Here is a 16,192-nt window from a genome sequence, read left to right on the forward strand (position 1 = left end):
CCGTTAATTCGTAAGACGAACTAACGATCGGTTTACTTATGAATTTTTTTTAATCAACTTTTTCTAGGTTTTACCGCAACTTTGGTTTGGGTGCTAAGGCCGGCACCCAAGACTTATTTTATTAATTTTAAATGATTTCCAGTGGACAAACCAACAAATAGCAAAGAGAAAAGTTGTTGCTATCTTGACGAAATATCTAACGGTATGATTAGTTTATATCGATTATCTTAAAAAAAAGGATTCTGGGTGCTAACTTTTTAGACCTAGCCGGAATGTTATTAAAAAAAAAATACCAGTCGAAATATCTCTATCTGCACCCTCCAAATATGCTAATAAATCAAACTGCTCCCTTATGGTTCATTAGGAAAAAAATTATGATTAATATGACAATTAAGGAATCTTTCAATGGCGATATCTTGAAAAAAAATTGTTATCTTCAAAAAATAAATATCTGAAAAAACTGTACCTTGGCTAATCTTAATTGAGCCAACTTTATTTTCCGAAAAATATTAATACTAATGATAAATAATTATTGTGAAAGTCACTTGTCACAATCGTTCTGTAAACGTCCGTAGAGGGCGCCAATATTGGCAGATATCGGCGGTAAAACGCAGAACACAACACAACAGAACCAGAACCAAAACAGAACAGTCAACCTGTCAACGGAACAGAATAGAGGTATCCATGTGCATTGTACTCATATCCTACATTATTTTTTATAAATGCACTTAGAAATTAAATAATACAATTATCCAGAAACGAAAAAAATTTAATTAGTATTTAAAGATAGTATCTAACGTTTTAACATTAAAACAAATAGTAACGGACAATTTTCGACTTTACAAACATTTAATTCACATATACTTCTAATATTTTATTATTGGAAATAACTAGGTGTAAAATGGCTACTAATGGTAAACCATCTACTTTTGACAACGACCAAACACCTCATCATGATTCAGATGTAAGCAGAACATACACGGATGCTACTCATGAAAGATTTCATCCAACTTTTGTATATTGTGATAACTGTAAAGAAAAATTTATTGGTAATTATATTAACATACAGCAACATTTCAACAAATCTCATCCAGCAGATGATAAGCCTTGTGTCTATTGTAAAGGTAAAATTTTCTGGTACTATGAAGTGAAAAATGGTAATACAGAAAACGGTAACAATAAAGAAAACGGTATCAAAAAAAAAAAATATTACCATAGATGTAAAGACTATAATCTCAAAAGTGAATTCTAAAAATGTTGTAAGTTTTATGTTATATGAATGTGAATGCAACACATTCAGGATATCAATTTATAATGCCGCAAAGTATTTATTTTGAAAGACAGAGTTTACTATTTAGTTAAAAATTAATTCAAAGTTTATGCATTTATCAAATGTAATATAATTTAAAAAGCTTAAAAGCTTTGTGAAATTTGGAAAAGTTTAGACTAACTACAGATTTATTAATTACTGATATATAAATTATGTGTAAAAAAATTGCATTGTACTAGCTAATTAAAATTATAATTTTCCTAATCATGTGTTGCAATTGATTTCATAAAAAATATCTTTATACTGAAATATTTATTAAGTTAGTACCGTAAGTACATGATAAATATCTCTAAAATACTTAAAATTGGAAAATTGAGGATGTACTGACTTTCTATTAATATTATAAATAATATTCAAATATTTAAAATGAAATAAGAATCTCGTAGCTTGTGTTTTTTCACAATTAATTTTATATTTGTATTTATAAAGTTGTAACATGATAAACTAAAATAATACATTATAAATTTTATTTAATTTGCAAAAAGTGTAATTTAATTTTTATACAGTTTAACATTTTATAAATAAAACACATTTTTAAGCTTATATGAAAATCTTTTCTTTATACATACTATCCGGTACCTTTACTTTATAAAGTTTCCCTTCTAAAAATTTATATTATTTTTTACATGAAATACACATTATTGTTTGAATGCTGTTATACACTTGTTTATTGTTTCATTGCAGGTTATGCAAAGCTTCATGTTTTTTTTATCACATGAAAGTAGTGAAAGAACCAAACATAACAAGGAAAAAAATACTTTCCTTCAGATACATTAACTTAACATTAAGATAAATATAATTACTGGAAATTTGGAATTGATATTCCTATAATTACATACATTTTATCATACAGTTTAATAAAATCCTAAACTAATCTGTTCTATCAATTCAACAATTAATTGATTCTAAAAGGTGTTAACACCACCTTATCACAAATTCTTCGGCATTATGTTTCACTACAAATATTAATAATTAAAATATAAATTACAATAAAGTGTTTATCTACAGACAGTTCCAGTTGAGAATCTATTATCACTAAACAATGTTTCAGCAACAAATATTAGTCCCCAAACAACGTCTTAAGCAATTTTTAAATAAGAAACAATATTTTTTGGAGCATGGTAAGATGTCAAGAAAGAACGTTCTTTACTCAACTATATTCTTAATCACATTAAATATAAAGATAACAAAAATCATAAGAACAAAAATTAATTGTCACTTTTTGTTAATACAACTAAATCTTATAAATAAATTATGGCAATAACTTATGGTTAATATTATAAGCTCTCTGTACATTTAGTCAATGACTAGGTAAAATGCTGCTTGTGCGTAATTAAATTATGAGCCTTGGAAGTTATAAATAATTAGTTTAAATTACTGCATGATAAACAGTTTTTCACAATTCACTTGATTGTATTTCTTGCAAGAAATAATTTCAATTTTGTTGGATAATCAGTCATAACCCCTGTCACTCCAAGATCGAAGGCTGTTTTAAAGTCTTCATCACTATTAAGCACCCATAAATAAACCTAGTAAATAAAAAAATTGGTATTTCTTAAAGAATACATCACAAAATTATATAAGTAACTTACATGTATTCCACGTGCTTTTAGATGATTGAATAAACATGGTCTTATTAGTAATACATTCATGCATCCAAGAAAAAGCTTATCCACTGGGAGAAATGTTGGTACTTGATAACCTTTTTTTCTAAAATGAAAATTTATGATGATCCATTTAATTTTGAAAGAAATACAATATCATTTATTGAATAAATACCAACAAGGATTTATCAAGGTAATGAATAGAGGAGAATTCAATTAATAAAAGCTCTCCTGGACCTACATTTTTACCTTGCATAGATGCATGGAAGGAATATTTCAAGATGAGTTTCCCTGATAGGCACAAATGGTAGAAGACCAGTGTACATAAGAATTATTAACAATACAACTCTTTTCATTGCAAAAAAAAGATTGACATTTGGATTCTGAAAATTGATTTATAATATCAAAATTTTAATTAACTAATGATTGCTATATTCTCACAATATGTTATAAATAACTAACCATATCATAACATTTCTTAGTCACAACATCACTAAAGTTTCCCCAAACAGTTAATTCCTCTCTGTTATACAATTTGATTAATTCTGATACCTTACGTATAAGATCATCATTGTTTACCTTAATGTCAATATTTATAGGCATTTTGGGAAAGGTATCAAAAACTTCTTGTAGTAGTGCTATTTTTCTTTCATTTATATTGTCTGAACCATGAAATTCTACTCCTAAAATACAAGGTATCAGATTATTACCTTGGTAATAATTATTTCATTTGATTTATTTTCTTATCTAAATAAATAATTATTACCAGGATCAAAATCAATTGGAATCCTTGTTTTTAATAAGGGAAGATCTTTAAAATCTATTTCAGAAATATTGACATTGACACCAGTAGTTCTCAAAAGATTCTGATCATGAGAAACTACAACTTGTCCATCTTTAGTCAAATGACAATCTAGTTCCAACATTTCAGTACCTATAGCAGCTGATCTGCAAAATTACTTTATTTTATATACTAGCATTAAAATTCACGGATTTTTAAATATAAAATGCATTAATTATTGAGTATCACAAATCACTCTTAAAGCTGCAATTGACTGCTATTTATAAATTATAGAATAGAGAGTTAAAACAAACCTTTTAAAAGCATACATTGTATTTTCGTAATTCTCACCAGCTCCTGTAAAATTGGAAACGTTGATAAGTTTTCTGATATGAACGCGAGGAAGTAATAAAATCAGGGGAAAACTCAACAGTGTGTACTTACCTCCTCTATGGCTAATATGTTGACAGATAAATTTTATTTTCTTCTTTTTGTGCATTAGAGTAGGGTATTTAAAAAGTAGCAAAGACGTGAGCACGTAGCCTCCAAAAAGAGTATAGAAAAACATTACGACGAAATATTTGCAAGTACTGCTTTATAATTGACAAAACACTAGTAGAATGAGATCTTGTGTTATAGCACGAATGTGCGTTCAATACTTTATTAACTTGTCTAGAATATTTGAGTAAATTATTTCAGACGACGAAAGACGATTGATAACGACTGGCCGAGGCCAACACGGCCGCAACTGTAACCCGCGTAAACTCGTAGCAGACGATAAGTTTTTCTAACATTTTTTGTCTTCGCTGCCGCATTCACCTACCAATTCAGTTCTATCTTTCAGCATGTAAGTTGTAGAAATTTACAATATATCAAATTGTAGAGCTGAATTTGCACTTTTATGATAAATATTCAAAATATTTGAAAATTTATTATTTTATAAAAAAATTGTTAAATTTTGGAAAATTCAAAGCGTTGTAACTCGATAAATATTTTGCTTTAAGCATTTTTTGTTGACAAAAATGTTCAAGTTTAATTTGTGAATTTTCATCACAATCAAAAAATTATCCAAGATTTATAGTTTTCTTTATAATTGTTAGAAAATATATGCTTTCCGTGTAGCAGTGCTTGAAATTGTCTTCTGCGCATGCGTGGTCAACGAGCCTCGCGCATTATACTACCAACTTGTAGAGGAAATTGTGAAATTGAAATAAGCTAATGCCAGTATGCCACTATACTGGCACTGATGCAACACTATATTTGTATATATGCCGAGAAACTATAATGATAAAGCGACTTTTTTAATATTCTACAATACAATTGCTATGTCTAGCCCGTATCAAGCTTGACTATTTTTCGTAATTGCAGTCTTTTTCGATAAGAATTTCCCTTATTACAGGTCTTCATGGGCCTTCTTAAGTTATTATAGGATATTTATTTACTTTCAAACATTTAATTTTTATATTATCATAGCAATGTCGATAAGATAAACTAAATAACAAATGCCATTACGTCAATTCAATTATGTTATTTTTTGCGCTGTTTCTTAATTTTTAAATTGTGTAATTTATTTAATTGTCTTTTGTTGGTCTTTTAATTTAACTTTTTCAAGTTGCCTGTATTTCTTCGCTTTACTATACCGCCATCTTGGCTTCTCTTATTGCTGACTCGTGAGTCCGGAACCGCGTATTAATTTTTGAAGCATCGCAAATGTTATTATTTGCTGATTAATTCAAAAATATCTCTAGGTTTTCCACGTTATGAACATGTCATAAAGAGTGACACATCGATTTTACATAAAAGGTATATTAATTTTACAGTATTTATGAGAATTTTGTACCATTTAAATACGATTTCTAACCCTAACGGTGGTTAGAACGCATGCAATCGCAACGTAAATGCTTTTTTTATATAAGAAAGTTATTGAAAAGAATCTAGCATTATTTGAAATAACTTTTTAGAATAATATATTAGTCTATATATTAACTCAGTATTTTTTTCCCATCATTTGTTAAAAATGTAAATCAATAGCCAAGCGTCTATATCAGGAGTCGGTGATATTTGATTACGTGTTCGTTTAATAGAATACATAGTTCAGTATGGAATTGCACAAAATAAAAACTTTACTATTGAAATTTATTTGTAAAATTTTTGTTAACTGCTAAAAGTAAGATATATTTTAAGTTGAAATAAATTATTTTAAACAAAAATCAAACAAGATTGTTACTTATGTTTATAAGGTATTTGGAACTTTGAAAACAGAAATTCACTTCAAAAAGTAAATCTCTTAGTTTAGTTTTAATTGTATTAAAAATAAATCACTAGCATTGGCATTTCTTCTAGGTTCTTAGACATTTATCAACAAAATGTCTATACCTCCGTATTTACTGGGCCCAAATCCTTGGGCCCAGATGATGGCTCAACAGCAGGCTCATGCCCAGCTGGCAGCTGCTCAAGCAGCTCATGCTCAAGCTGCAGCAGCACAAGCTCAAGCTGCTCATCAGGCACATATGGCTCAAGCTATGGGAACTGTACCACCTTTGCCTCAAGCACCAAAGCAGCCTGATATTTTATCTGAAGACAAGCTACAGGAGAAAGGTAAATTAAGTGAATTTATCGTAAGGCTATAAGTATCAACATTTTCTAGAAACTAATAAATTCTTATTTTTTTACAGCACAAAAATGGCAGCAGTTGGAGTCCAAACGTTTTGCTGAAAAGCGCAAGTTTGGCTTTGTTGATGCTCAAAAGGAAGACATGCCACCTGAACATATTCGCAAGATTATCAGAGACCATGGAGACATGAGTAGCCGTAAATACAGACATGATAAACGTGTCTACTTAGGGTGAGATCTTAATTTTTTCTACTCTAAAGTTCATGCTTTATATTTTGATGTTTGAAATTATTAAATTAAAAATTTTATTCCTCCTGTAGAGCTCTTAAATATATGCCTCATGCTGTGATGAAACTGCTTGAAAATATGCCCATGCCTTGGGAGCAGATCAGAGATGTTAAAGCACTTTACCATATCACTGGTGCCATTACATTTGTTAATGAAATTCCATGGGTTGTAGAACCAATTTACATTGCACAATGGGGGTAAACAACACAGTCTATTATTTCTGATATACTCTAATTATTTGATCTCAATAATAAAATACAACTTCGATTTTTTAGTACCATGTGGGTTATGATGAGGAGAGAAAAACGTGATCGTAGACATTTCAAAAGAATGAGGTTTCCACCATTTGATGATGAAGAACCTCCACTAGATTATGCTGATAATGTGTTAGATGTAGAACCTTTAGAAGCTATTCAAGTTGATATGGATTCTGAAGAAGATGCTGCAGTAGCTGCTTGGTTTTATGAACATAAACCACTTGTAGGAACAAAGTAAGTTAGGTTATTTTTAACTTGTATTTGTTTTAATATTTATGGCAATTAAAACATATAAATATTTTAAATAAAGTAATTTTTTATTTTTAAAATATCAAAATAAAATATCTTAAAATATTGGATAAGCTTTTGATTGATTAAGTGTGTTTCATTTATAGGTATGTAAATGGGCCCACATATAGGAAATGGAATTTAGCTTTACCTATGATGGCGGCACTGTATCGTCTTGCAAACCCATTACTAACAGATTTAGTTGATCACAATTACTTTTACCTATTTGACCCTAAATCATTCTTTACCGCAAAAGCACTGAATATGGCTATTCCTGGAGGTCCCAAGTTCGAACCTTTGGTAAAAGATTTCAGTGCTGCTGATGAAGACTGGAATGAATTCAATGACATTAACAAAATTATCATTAGACAACCGATCCGTACTGAGTACAGAATCGCTTTTCCGTATTTATACAATAACATGCCGCATTACGTGCATTTATCATGGTAAGTCAAATATTTGCACTTTTTATTGTTTCAAGAATGAACCACACTTTTTTTTAAGATTTTATTATAAGCTTATTAAATCTTACTAGCAGTGTGGTAAAGTAAATTGGTAGTAGTTATTCGTATCCTTTGTAAAGGTGAAAAGGAAACCGCTGACCCTACCTACAATTTCATTCATTGAAATAAAATGTCAGTGTTTATTTAAACTAAAATTGATCAAATCATTTATATTTTAGGTATCACGCTCCCAATGTGGTATACATCAAGACGGAAGATCCAGATCTCCCAGCCTTCTACTTTGATCCCTTGATCAATCCTATTTCTCACCGAAATTCATTGAAGGTTTAAGACATTTCTGTAATTTTTTTGTATAAATTAAAGTTTCCAAAAATGACGCTAGTGTTTTATGTTAGACGCAAGAACCCGTCATCGAAGATGAGGAAGACTTCATCCTAGCTGAAGAAGTTCAGCCCTTCTTGCCTGAAAGACCACTTTACACTGATAATACAGCTAACGGCATTGCTTTATTATGGGCACCAAGACCATTCAACACGCGATCAGGAAGAACGAGACGAGCCATCGATATTCCACTTGTCAAACCATGGTACAGGGAGCACTGTCCACCTGGTCAACCAGTAAAAGTTCGAGTCAGCTACCAGAAGCTATTAAAGTACTTTGTTTTGAATGCTTTGAAGCATAGACATCCAAAGCCACAAAAAAAACGATATTTATTCCGATCATTCAAATCGACCAAGTTCTTCCAAACAACGACGCTTGACTGGGTTGAAGCTGGATTACAAGTTTGTCGACAAGGTTACAATATGTTGAACCTACTTATTCATAGAAAGAATTTGAACTATCTCCACTTGGATTATAATTTCAACCTAAAGCCCAGTAAAACTTTGACAACCAAAGAGAGAAAAAAATCACGTTTCGGAAATGGTTTGTATCAATTTTTTATTATCTATTTACTGTTGATGTGAGAATTTTGATACTTTATTAAATAAAGTTTTTATCTGTCATAACTCGAGATAATAAGGTTCTTTTTGCCTTGCATTAGTGTTGCAATATTGAATGCAATTTCCGACAAGAAGATAAGCCTTTACTGTGATTGAATTCTATTTGAGAAAAAATAACACTATTAAATTATTTGAGATGTAATCGTTTTTTTTTTTCAGCTTTCCACTTATGTCGTGAAATTCTCCGATTGACGAAGTTGATCATTGACTCTCATGTTCAATATCGTTTAAACAATGTGGACGCTTTCCAACTCGCTGATGGGTTACAATATATTTTTGCTCACGTTGGGCAATTGACTGGAATGTATCGATATAAGTATAAATTGATGAGACAAATTAGAATGTGCAAAGACTTGAAGCATTTGATCTACTATCGTTTCAATACTGTAAGTTTCGCCATAATATACATTGTCTTTTCTTTTCTATGTAGACTAATTCAGTTATAGAAATCACATTAAGTTTAGCTCTATAGATCTATTCTATTTTTCATAGGGTCCAGTCGGGAAAGGGCCAGGCTGCGGTTTCTGGGCGCCTGGTTGGCGAGTATGGTTGTTCTTCATGCGAGGAATCACTCCATTACTTGAACGATGGCTGGGTAACTTGCTCTCAAGGCAGTTCGAGGGACGTCATTCAAAAGGAGTAGCCAAAACTGTAACTAAGCAGAGAGTAGAATCTCACTTCGACTTGGAGTTAAGAGCTTCTGTTATGCACGACATCGTCGATATGATGCCTGAAGGTATCAAACAAAATAAAGCGAGGACGATTTTACAACATCTGAGTGAAGCCTGGAGATGTTGGAAAGCTAATATTCCTTGGAAGGTAAGATTGAATAAATGTTGTTGCCCAATATGTAAATAATATTTACGAAAAATGCTTATCCAATATTATTATTTTGGTTTATTTATAGAAAAATCGTTATATTCTTTATAGGTTCCCGGACTACCAATACCGATTGAAAACATGATTCTTCGTTACGTGAAAATGAAGGCTGACTGGTGGACTAATACTGCTCATTATAATCGTGAGCGTATCCGTCGTGGTGCCACCGTTGACAAGACAGTGTGTAAAAAGAATTTAGGACGTTTAACTCGATTGTATCTGAAAGCAGAGCAAGAACGTCAGCACAATTACCTCAAAGTAATGAATAATATTTCACTCGTCGATTATTAGTATCAATTATTGATTTTAAACTTGGATATTTTGTTTTTTGTCTGTTTTAGGATGGACCCTATATCTCTCCCGAGGAAGCTGTTGCTATTTACACGACCACTGTGCACTGGTTGGAATCTCGTCGATTTGCACCAATCCCCTTCCCTCCACTATCGTACAAACATGACACGAAACTGTTGATTTTAGCTCTTGAAAGATTGAAGGAAGCTTATAGCGTAAGATCAAGATTGAATCAAAGTCAAAGAGAAGAACTTGGTTTAATTGAGCAGGCTTATGATAATCCTCACGAAGCTTTGTCAAGAATCAAGCGTCACCTTCTAACTCAAAGAGCCTTCAAAGAAGTAAGATCATAATCCAAATTTTACTTTGAATCTTATATTTTAGGTTCACTCAATAAAATTAAAATTAGTGCAATTTTTTAGTTAATAATACTGGTTATTATAACATATTATTTTTCTCTATATAGTTTATTTTTTAATCTATAATGAGAAATATAGGAAAAAATATGATTTTTTAGGTTGGTATTGAATTCATGGACCTCTATAGTCATCTCATCCCCGTTTATGACGTAGAGCCACTTGAGAAAATAACAGATGCTTATTTAGATCAGTATTTATGGTACGAAGCAGACAAACGTAAACTCTTTCCACCATGGGTCAAACCTGGAGACACTGAACCACCTCCACTTCTAGTTTACAAATGGTGTCAAGGTATCAACAATCTACAAGATGTTTGGGATGTTAGTGAAGGGGAATGTAACGTTTTGCTTGAGTCTAAATTTGAAAAGCTTTATGAAAAGATTGATTTAACACTGCTCAATCGTCTTCTTCGATTGATCGTCGATCACAACATTGCCGATTACATGACTGCTAAGAATAACGTGGTTATCAACTACAAAGACATGAACCATACCAACAGTTACGGTATTATCAGAGGTTTACAGTTTGCTTCGTTCATCGCTCAGTATTATGGACTTGTATTAGATCTTTTGGTGCTGGGTTTGCAGCGAGCTAGCGAGATGGCTGGTCCACCACAGATGCCCAATGACTTCCTCAGTTTCCAGGTAAATTATATTTATAATTACTTTTCAGTTTAGGTAAATCAGTAACTCATATTGAAAGTAAATTATTAAATTGATGTTTTTCAATTTTAACTTCACTTTGTTCAGAACACCGAGTTTCAGGATATCGATATTTTTTAAATAAAATATTGACCTATCAAAGCTCGTAAATAAAAAGTCCCCTTTGCCCTGCGTAAGTGTTTGTATCTTACGCAGTTTCCGAAATGACAACATTTTACTTCAATTAATTATTTTTAATTGAATTTGCAAAGATTCAATTAAGATTCAACGAATGTAAGATTAAAATATTTTTTTTCACAGGATGTTGCTACAGAAACAGCTCATCCCATCCGTCTGTATTGCCGCTATGTCGACAAGATTCACCTGTTTCTCCGCTTCACAGCAGACGAGGCTCGTGATTTGATTCAACGATATTTGACTGAGCATCCCGATCCTAATAACGAAAACATTGTCGGTTATAACAACAAGAAGTGCTGGCCTCGTGATGCGCGTATGCGTTTGATGAAGCACGACGTCAATCTTGGTCGCGCCGTTTTCTGGGATATCAAAAATCGCTTGCCACGATCCACTACCACTGTTCAATGGGAGAACAGCTTTGTCAGTGTCTACAGTAAAGATAATCCAAACTTGTTGTTCAACATGAGCGGATTTGAGTGTCGTATTTTACCTAAATGTAGGACGACTCATGAAGAATTCACACACAAGGATGGTGTTTGGAACTTGCAAAATGAAGGTACAAAAGAAAGAACAGCTCAATGCTTTTTACGAGTCGACGACGAAAGCTTGCAAAAGTTCCACAACCGCGTTAGACAAATCCTCATGGCTTCAGGATCTACTACTTTCACCAAAATTGTCAACAAATGGAACACCGCTTTGATTGGTTTAATGACGTACTTCCGTGAATCTGTAGTTAACACTCAAGAGCTGCTTGATTTACTTGTTAAGTGTGAAAACAAAATCCAGACTCGTATTAAAATCGGTCTGAACTCGAAAATGCCTTCGAGATTCCCTCCAGTTGTATTTTACACGCCAAAGGAATTGGGTGGATTAGGTATGTTGTCTATGGGTCACGTACTTATTCCTCAATCGGATCTCAGATGGTCTAAGCAAACCGATGTTGGCATCACACATTTCCGTTCTGGTATGAGTCATGACGAAGACCAACTGATTCCTAACTTGTACCGATACATCCAACCGTGGGAGTCGGAATTTATTGATTCGCAGAGAGTTTGGGCAGAATATGCTTTGAAAAGGCAAGAAGCTAATGCTCAGAACCGCAGATTGACCTTGGAAGATCTTGAGGACAGCTGGGATAGAGGTATTCCCAGAATTAATACACTTTTCCAGAAAGATAGGCATACATTGGCCTACGATAAGGGCTGGAGAATTAGAACTGAATTCAAACAGTACCAGGTGTGTATTATTTTATTAATAAGTTTTATTATGTTATTATTTCTTTGAAGCAATATATACGATTGAATTTCGAAAAATTAAAAGATTTAATTATTAAAGTAATATAATGATGAATTGCGTAGGGGTCCTGAAATCAACCATCAATGTGGGTTGACTACTGCAATATCTATGGTGAATTGTCTGAGACGAGACACCAAGTACTGTAGTAGGATCAAACGCTAACTGAATTATCAAAGTTTAATAAATTTACTTTGAAAACAATAGTAAAATAAAATAAAACAATCAAGGGTAGCATAAATCATACTAACAAATACAAATTTTATAGGTTCTTAAACAAAATCCATTCTGGTGGACTCATCAGCGTCACGATGGTAAACTGTGGAATTTGAATAACTACAGAACTGACATGATTCAAGCACTTGGTGGAGTAGAAGGTATCTTGGAACATACCTTGTTTAAGGGCACTTACTTCCCAACATGGGAAGGTCTTTTCTGGGAGAAAGCTTCAGGATTTGAAGAGTCTATGAAATACAAAAAACTCACCAACGCTCAAAGATCCGGTTTGAACCAAATTCCCAATCGTCGTTTCACGTTATGGTGGTCACCAACTATTAATAGAGCCAATGTCTATGTTGGTTTCCAGGTGAGTTTTTAAAAAGGATTATTTTCACACAAGTAAACGTCTTTTATTTTTGACAGTATATTCAATATTTTTCATATTTTTTAGGTGCAACTTGACTTGACAGGAATTTTCATGCACGGTAAAATTCCAACGCTGAAAATTTCACTCATTCAAATCTTCCGTGCTCATTTGTGGCAAAAAGTTCACGAGTCCATTGTCATGGATTTATGTCAAGTATTTGATCAAGAGCTCGATGCTCTTGAAATTGAAACTGTCCAAAAAGAAACCATTCATCCTCGAAAGTCTTACAAGATGAACTCCTCTTGCGCCGATATCCTTCTCTTCTCTGCCTATAAGTGGAATGTCTCACGGCCATCTCTTCTCGCTGATTCTAAGGATGTTATGGATAATACAACTACGCAAAAATATTGGATCGATGTACAGCTCAGATGGGGTGACTACGATTCTCACGATATCGAACGTTATGCTCGAGCTAAGTTCTTAGATTATACTACCGACAACATGTCTATCTACCCGTCTCCAACTGGTCTCCTGATAGCCATTGATCTGGCTTATAATCTGCACAGTGCTTATGGAAATTGGTTCCCTGGTTGTAAGCCTCTCATTCAACAAGCCATGGCGAAGATCATGAAGGCAAATCCTGCGTTGTATGTACTTCGAGAACGTATAAGAAAAGCTCTGCAACTTTACTCTTCAGAACCTACCGAGCCATACTTATCGTCACAAAATTATGGAGAGTTGTTCTGTAACCAAATCATCTGGTTCGTTGACGACACGAATGTATACCGCGTCACTATTCACAAGACCTTCGAGGGTAACTTGACGACAAAGCCCATCAACGGAGCTATTTTCATATTTAATCCTCGAACTGGTCAACTCTTCTTAAAAATCATTCACACGTCAGTGTGGGCAGGTCAAAAACGTTTGGGTCAGTTGGCCAAATGGAAGACTGCTGAAGAAGTTGCAGCTTTGATTCGATCATTACCCGTTGAAGAGCAGCCTAAACAGATTATTGTAACAAGAAAGGGTATGTTGGATCCTCTTGAGGTCCATCTTCTTGACTTCCCCAATATCGTTATCAAGGGATCTGAGTTACAATTACCATTCCAAGCTTGCTTAAAGGTTGAGAAGTTTGGTGATTTGATTTTGAAAGCTACTGAACCACAAATGGTCCTGTTCAATCTTTACGACGATTGGTTAAAGACTATCTCATCTTATACCGCCTTCTCGCGTTTAATTCTTATTCTTCGAGCTCTTCATGTCAATACTGAGAGAACAAAGGTTGTACTAAAGCCTGACAAGACTACGATCACAGAACCCCATCATATTTGGCCATCTCTTAGTGATGATGAGTGGGTGAAAGTTGAAGTACAGTTGAAGGATCTAATTTTAGCTGATTACGGCAAAAAGAATAACGTAAATGTTGCTTCGCTTACACAATCTGAAATTCGTGACATCATTCTTGGTATGGAGATCAGCGCTCCATCAGCTCAACGTCAACAAATCGCCGAGATTGAAAAGCAAACAAAAGAACAGTCACAACTTACAGCCACGACAACAAGAACAGTCAACAAACATGGTGATGAAATCATCACAGCCACCACGTCAAACTATGAGACTCAGTCGTTTGCTTCTAAGACCGAATGGCGTATTCGTGCTATTTCTGCTACAAACTTACACCTTCGAACTAATCACATCTACGTATCTTCCGACGACATTAAAGAAACTGGCTTTACATATATCTTGCCTAAAAACATTCTTAAAAAATTCGTCACCATATCAGATTTACGTGCACAGGTAAAAAGAGAATATTTTGATATCTATATTTAATTTATTTTATTTTCTGTGTTTAATTAACTGCAATTTTAACTTACTTTCCAGATTGCGGGTTACTTATATGGAGTCAGTCCACCTGATAATCCTCAAGTAAAAGAAATCAGATGTATAGTGATGCCACCTCAATGGGGTACTCATCAAACTGTACATCTACCAAATATGTTACCTAACCATCAGTATCTTAAAGAAATGGAACCATTGGGATGGATACATACCCAACCAAATGAATTACCTCAACTATCTCCTCAGGTAATACTTCAATATAAGAAAATTTCAATATATGTATAAAATATTTATTAATAAATTTTGTGTTTGCTTAACCGAAAAATTCGTTTTACAGGATATATCAACTCATGCAAGAGTAATGGCAGAAAATCCCACATGGGATGGGGAAAAAACAATTGTAATAACTTGTAGCTTTACACCAGGTTCATGTTCTCTTACAGCATATAAATTGACCCCGAGGTACGTAAATCTTTATCTTGTTTTCATACATATTAATTAAGAATTTTTGTTATATTTTAAAAATAATGTTATTTTCAGTGGCTTTGAATGGGGAAAGCAAAATACGGATAAAGGAAATAACCCGAAAGGTTACCTTCCAAGCCATTATGAAAGAGTCCAAATGCTTTTGTCTGATAGATTCCTTGGTTTCTTTATGGTACCAAATCAATCATCTTGGAACTACAATTTCATGGGTTAGTAGACAAACAAATTTATATCTACTCGAGTAATTTCTGTCAATATTATTCACATGAATACTTATACTCTTTGTAATTTTTCCTCTCTTAGGTGTAAGACACGACGCCAACATGAAATATGAACTTCAATTGGCAAATCCAAGAGAATTCTATAGTGAAGTACACAGACCTGCACATTTCCTCAACTTTGCTAGCATTGAAGATGGCGACGCCATTGTTGGTGCTGACCGAGAAGATGTATGCAGTTAAATATTTGATTATAAGTTTTTTGTAAATAGTTAGTTTGATATTAATGTAATTAAATGTACCACATTGACCAAATTTTGGAAATGAGGATTTATAAGTAAATAATTTAAACTAAAAATTAAAATTTCATAAAAAATAACACACAATAATAACATATATCAAAAGTTTGATTGTAAAAGTACCATTTATCACGATTACGTAACAACTATAGCAGCGGCTAAATGCTTCGAATGAATGTTTCCTTTTTACACAGTAAATTGCTTAGTTGCTTACTATGTCACATTATATTTGTTAAGAAACTGATCTTGTCCCTGTGAAACATTTTTAAGACAAATAAAGTTGTGGATCAATTTTTTAAGCAATAATGAAGAATAATTAATTTAAAAATTATTTATTAATATCATTGATTTAATAAATAATTTTTTGCCATAATCTAAGTAGCAATTTATTAAATAGAAATAAATATAATACGTAGA

At 32.8% G+C, this 16,192-nt stretch overlaps 2 protein-coding genes across 2 annotated transcripts; one reads left to right on the forward strand and one right to left on the reverse strand.

Moving 5' to 3' along the window:
* Positions 1-1,866: 1,866 nt before the first annotated feature.
* LOC131669432 (lysophospholipase D GDPD1-like) lies at positions 1,867-4,923 on the reverse strand. The gene is made up of 7 exons (XM_058944293.1): positions 4,160-4,923; positions 4,030-4,072; positions 3,701-3,882; positions 3,397-3,617; positions 3,184-3,317; positions 2,923-3,040; positions 1,867-2,859 (listed from the first exon to the last, which is right to left on the reverse strand). The coding sequence occupies exons 1-7, from the start codon at positions 4,281-4,283 to the stop codon at positions 2,734-2,736; spliced, it is 948 nt and encodes a 315-aa protein (XP_058800276.1). The 5' UTR covers positions 4,284-4,923; the 3' UTR covers positions 1,867-2,733.
* A 466-nt stretch (positions 4,924-5,389) lies between these two features.
* LOC131669476 (pre-mRNA-processing-splicing factor 8) lies at positions 5,390-15,729 on the forward strand. The gene is made up of 20 exons (XM_058944364.1): positions 5,390-5,518; positions 6,059-6,313; positions 6,391-6,559; positions 6,649-6,813; positions 6,892-7,107; positions 7,269-7,607; positions 7,844-7,949; positions 8,021-8,549; positions 8,786-9,012; positions 9,119-9,445; positions 9,557-9,763; positions 9,847-10,137; positions 10,314-10,859; positions 11,178-12,290; positions 12,616-12,933; positions 13,018-14,730; positions 14,815-15,018; positions 15,110-15,234; positions 15,313-15,467; positions 15,562-15,729. The coding sequence occupies exons 2-20, from the start codon at positions 6,082-6,084 to the stop codon at positions 15,717-15,719; spliced, it is 7,140 nt and encodes a 2,379-aa protein (XP_058800347.1). The 5' UTR covers positions 5,390-5,518; positions 6,059-6,081; the 3' UTR covers positions 15,720-15,729.
* Positions 15,730-16,192: the final 463 nt, after the last annotated feature.

This window comes from Phymastichus coffea, unplaced genomic scaffold, assembly GCF_024137745.1.
Source record: "Phymastichus coffea isolate CEN01 unplaced genomic scaffold, Cenicafe_Pcof_1.1 PCOF00093, whole genome shotgun sequence".
Classification (NCBI taxonomy): domain Eukaryota; kingdom Metazoa; phylum Arthropoda; class Insecta; order Hymenoptera; family Eulophidae; genus Phymastichus; species Phymastichus coffea.

Bases quoted from the DNA above. Each gene is read 5' to 3' on its own strand.
- LOC131669432 (XM_058944293.1), bottom strand. From the start codon at position 4,283: ATGTTTTTCTATACTCTTTTTGGAGGCTACGTGCTCACGTCTTTGCTA. The intron at 4,073-4,159 runs GTAAGTACACAC...CCAATTTTACAG, and splicing joins ACATATTAGCCATAGAGGAG to GAGCTGGTGAGAATTACGAA. The intron at 3,318-3,396 runs GTTAGTTATTTA...ATCAATTTTCAG, and splicing joins CTAAGAAATGTTATGATATG to AATCCAAATGTCAATCTTTT.
- LOC131669476 (XM_058944364.1), top strand. From the start codon at position 6,082: ATGTCTATACCTCCGTATTTACTGGGCCCAAATCCTTGGGCCCAGATG. The intron at 7,950-8,020 runs GTTTAAGACATT...GTTTTATGTTAG, and splicing joins CTCACCGAAATTCATTGAAG to ACGCAAGAACCCGTCATCGA. The intron at 12,291-12,615 runs GTGTGTATTATT...CAAATTTTATAG, and splicing joins CTGAATTCAAACAGTACCAG to GTTCTTAAACAAAATCCATT.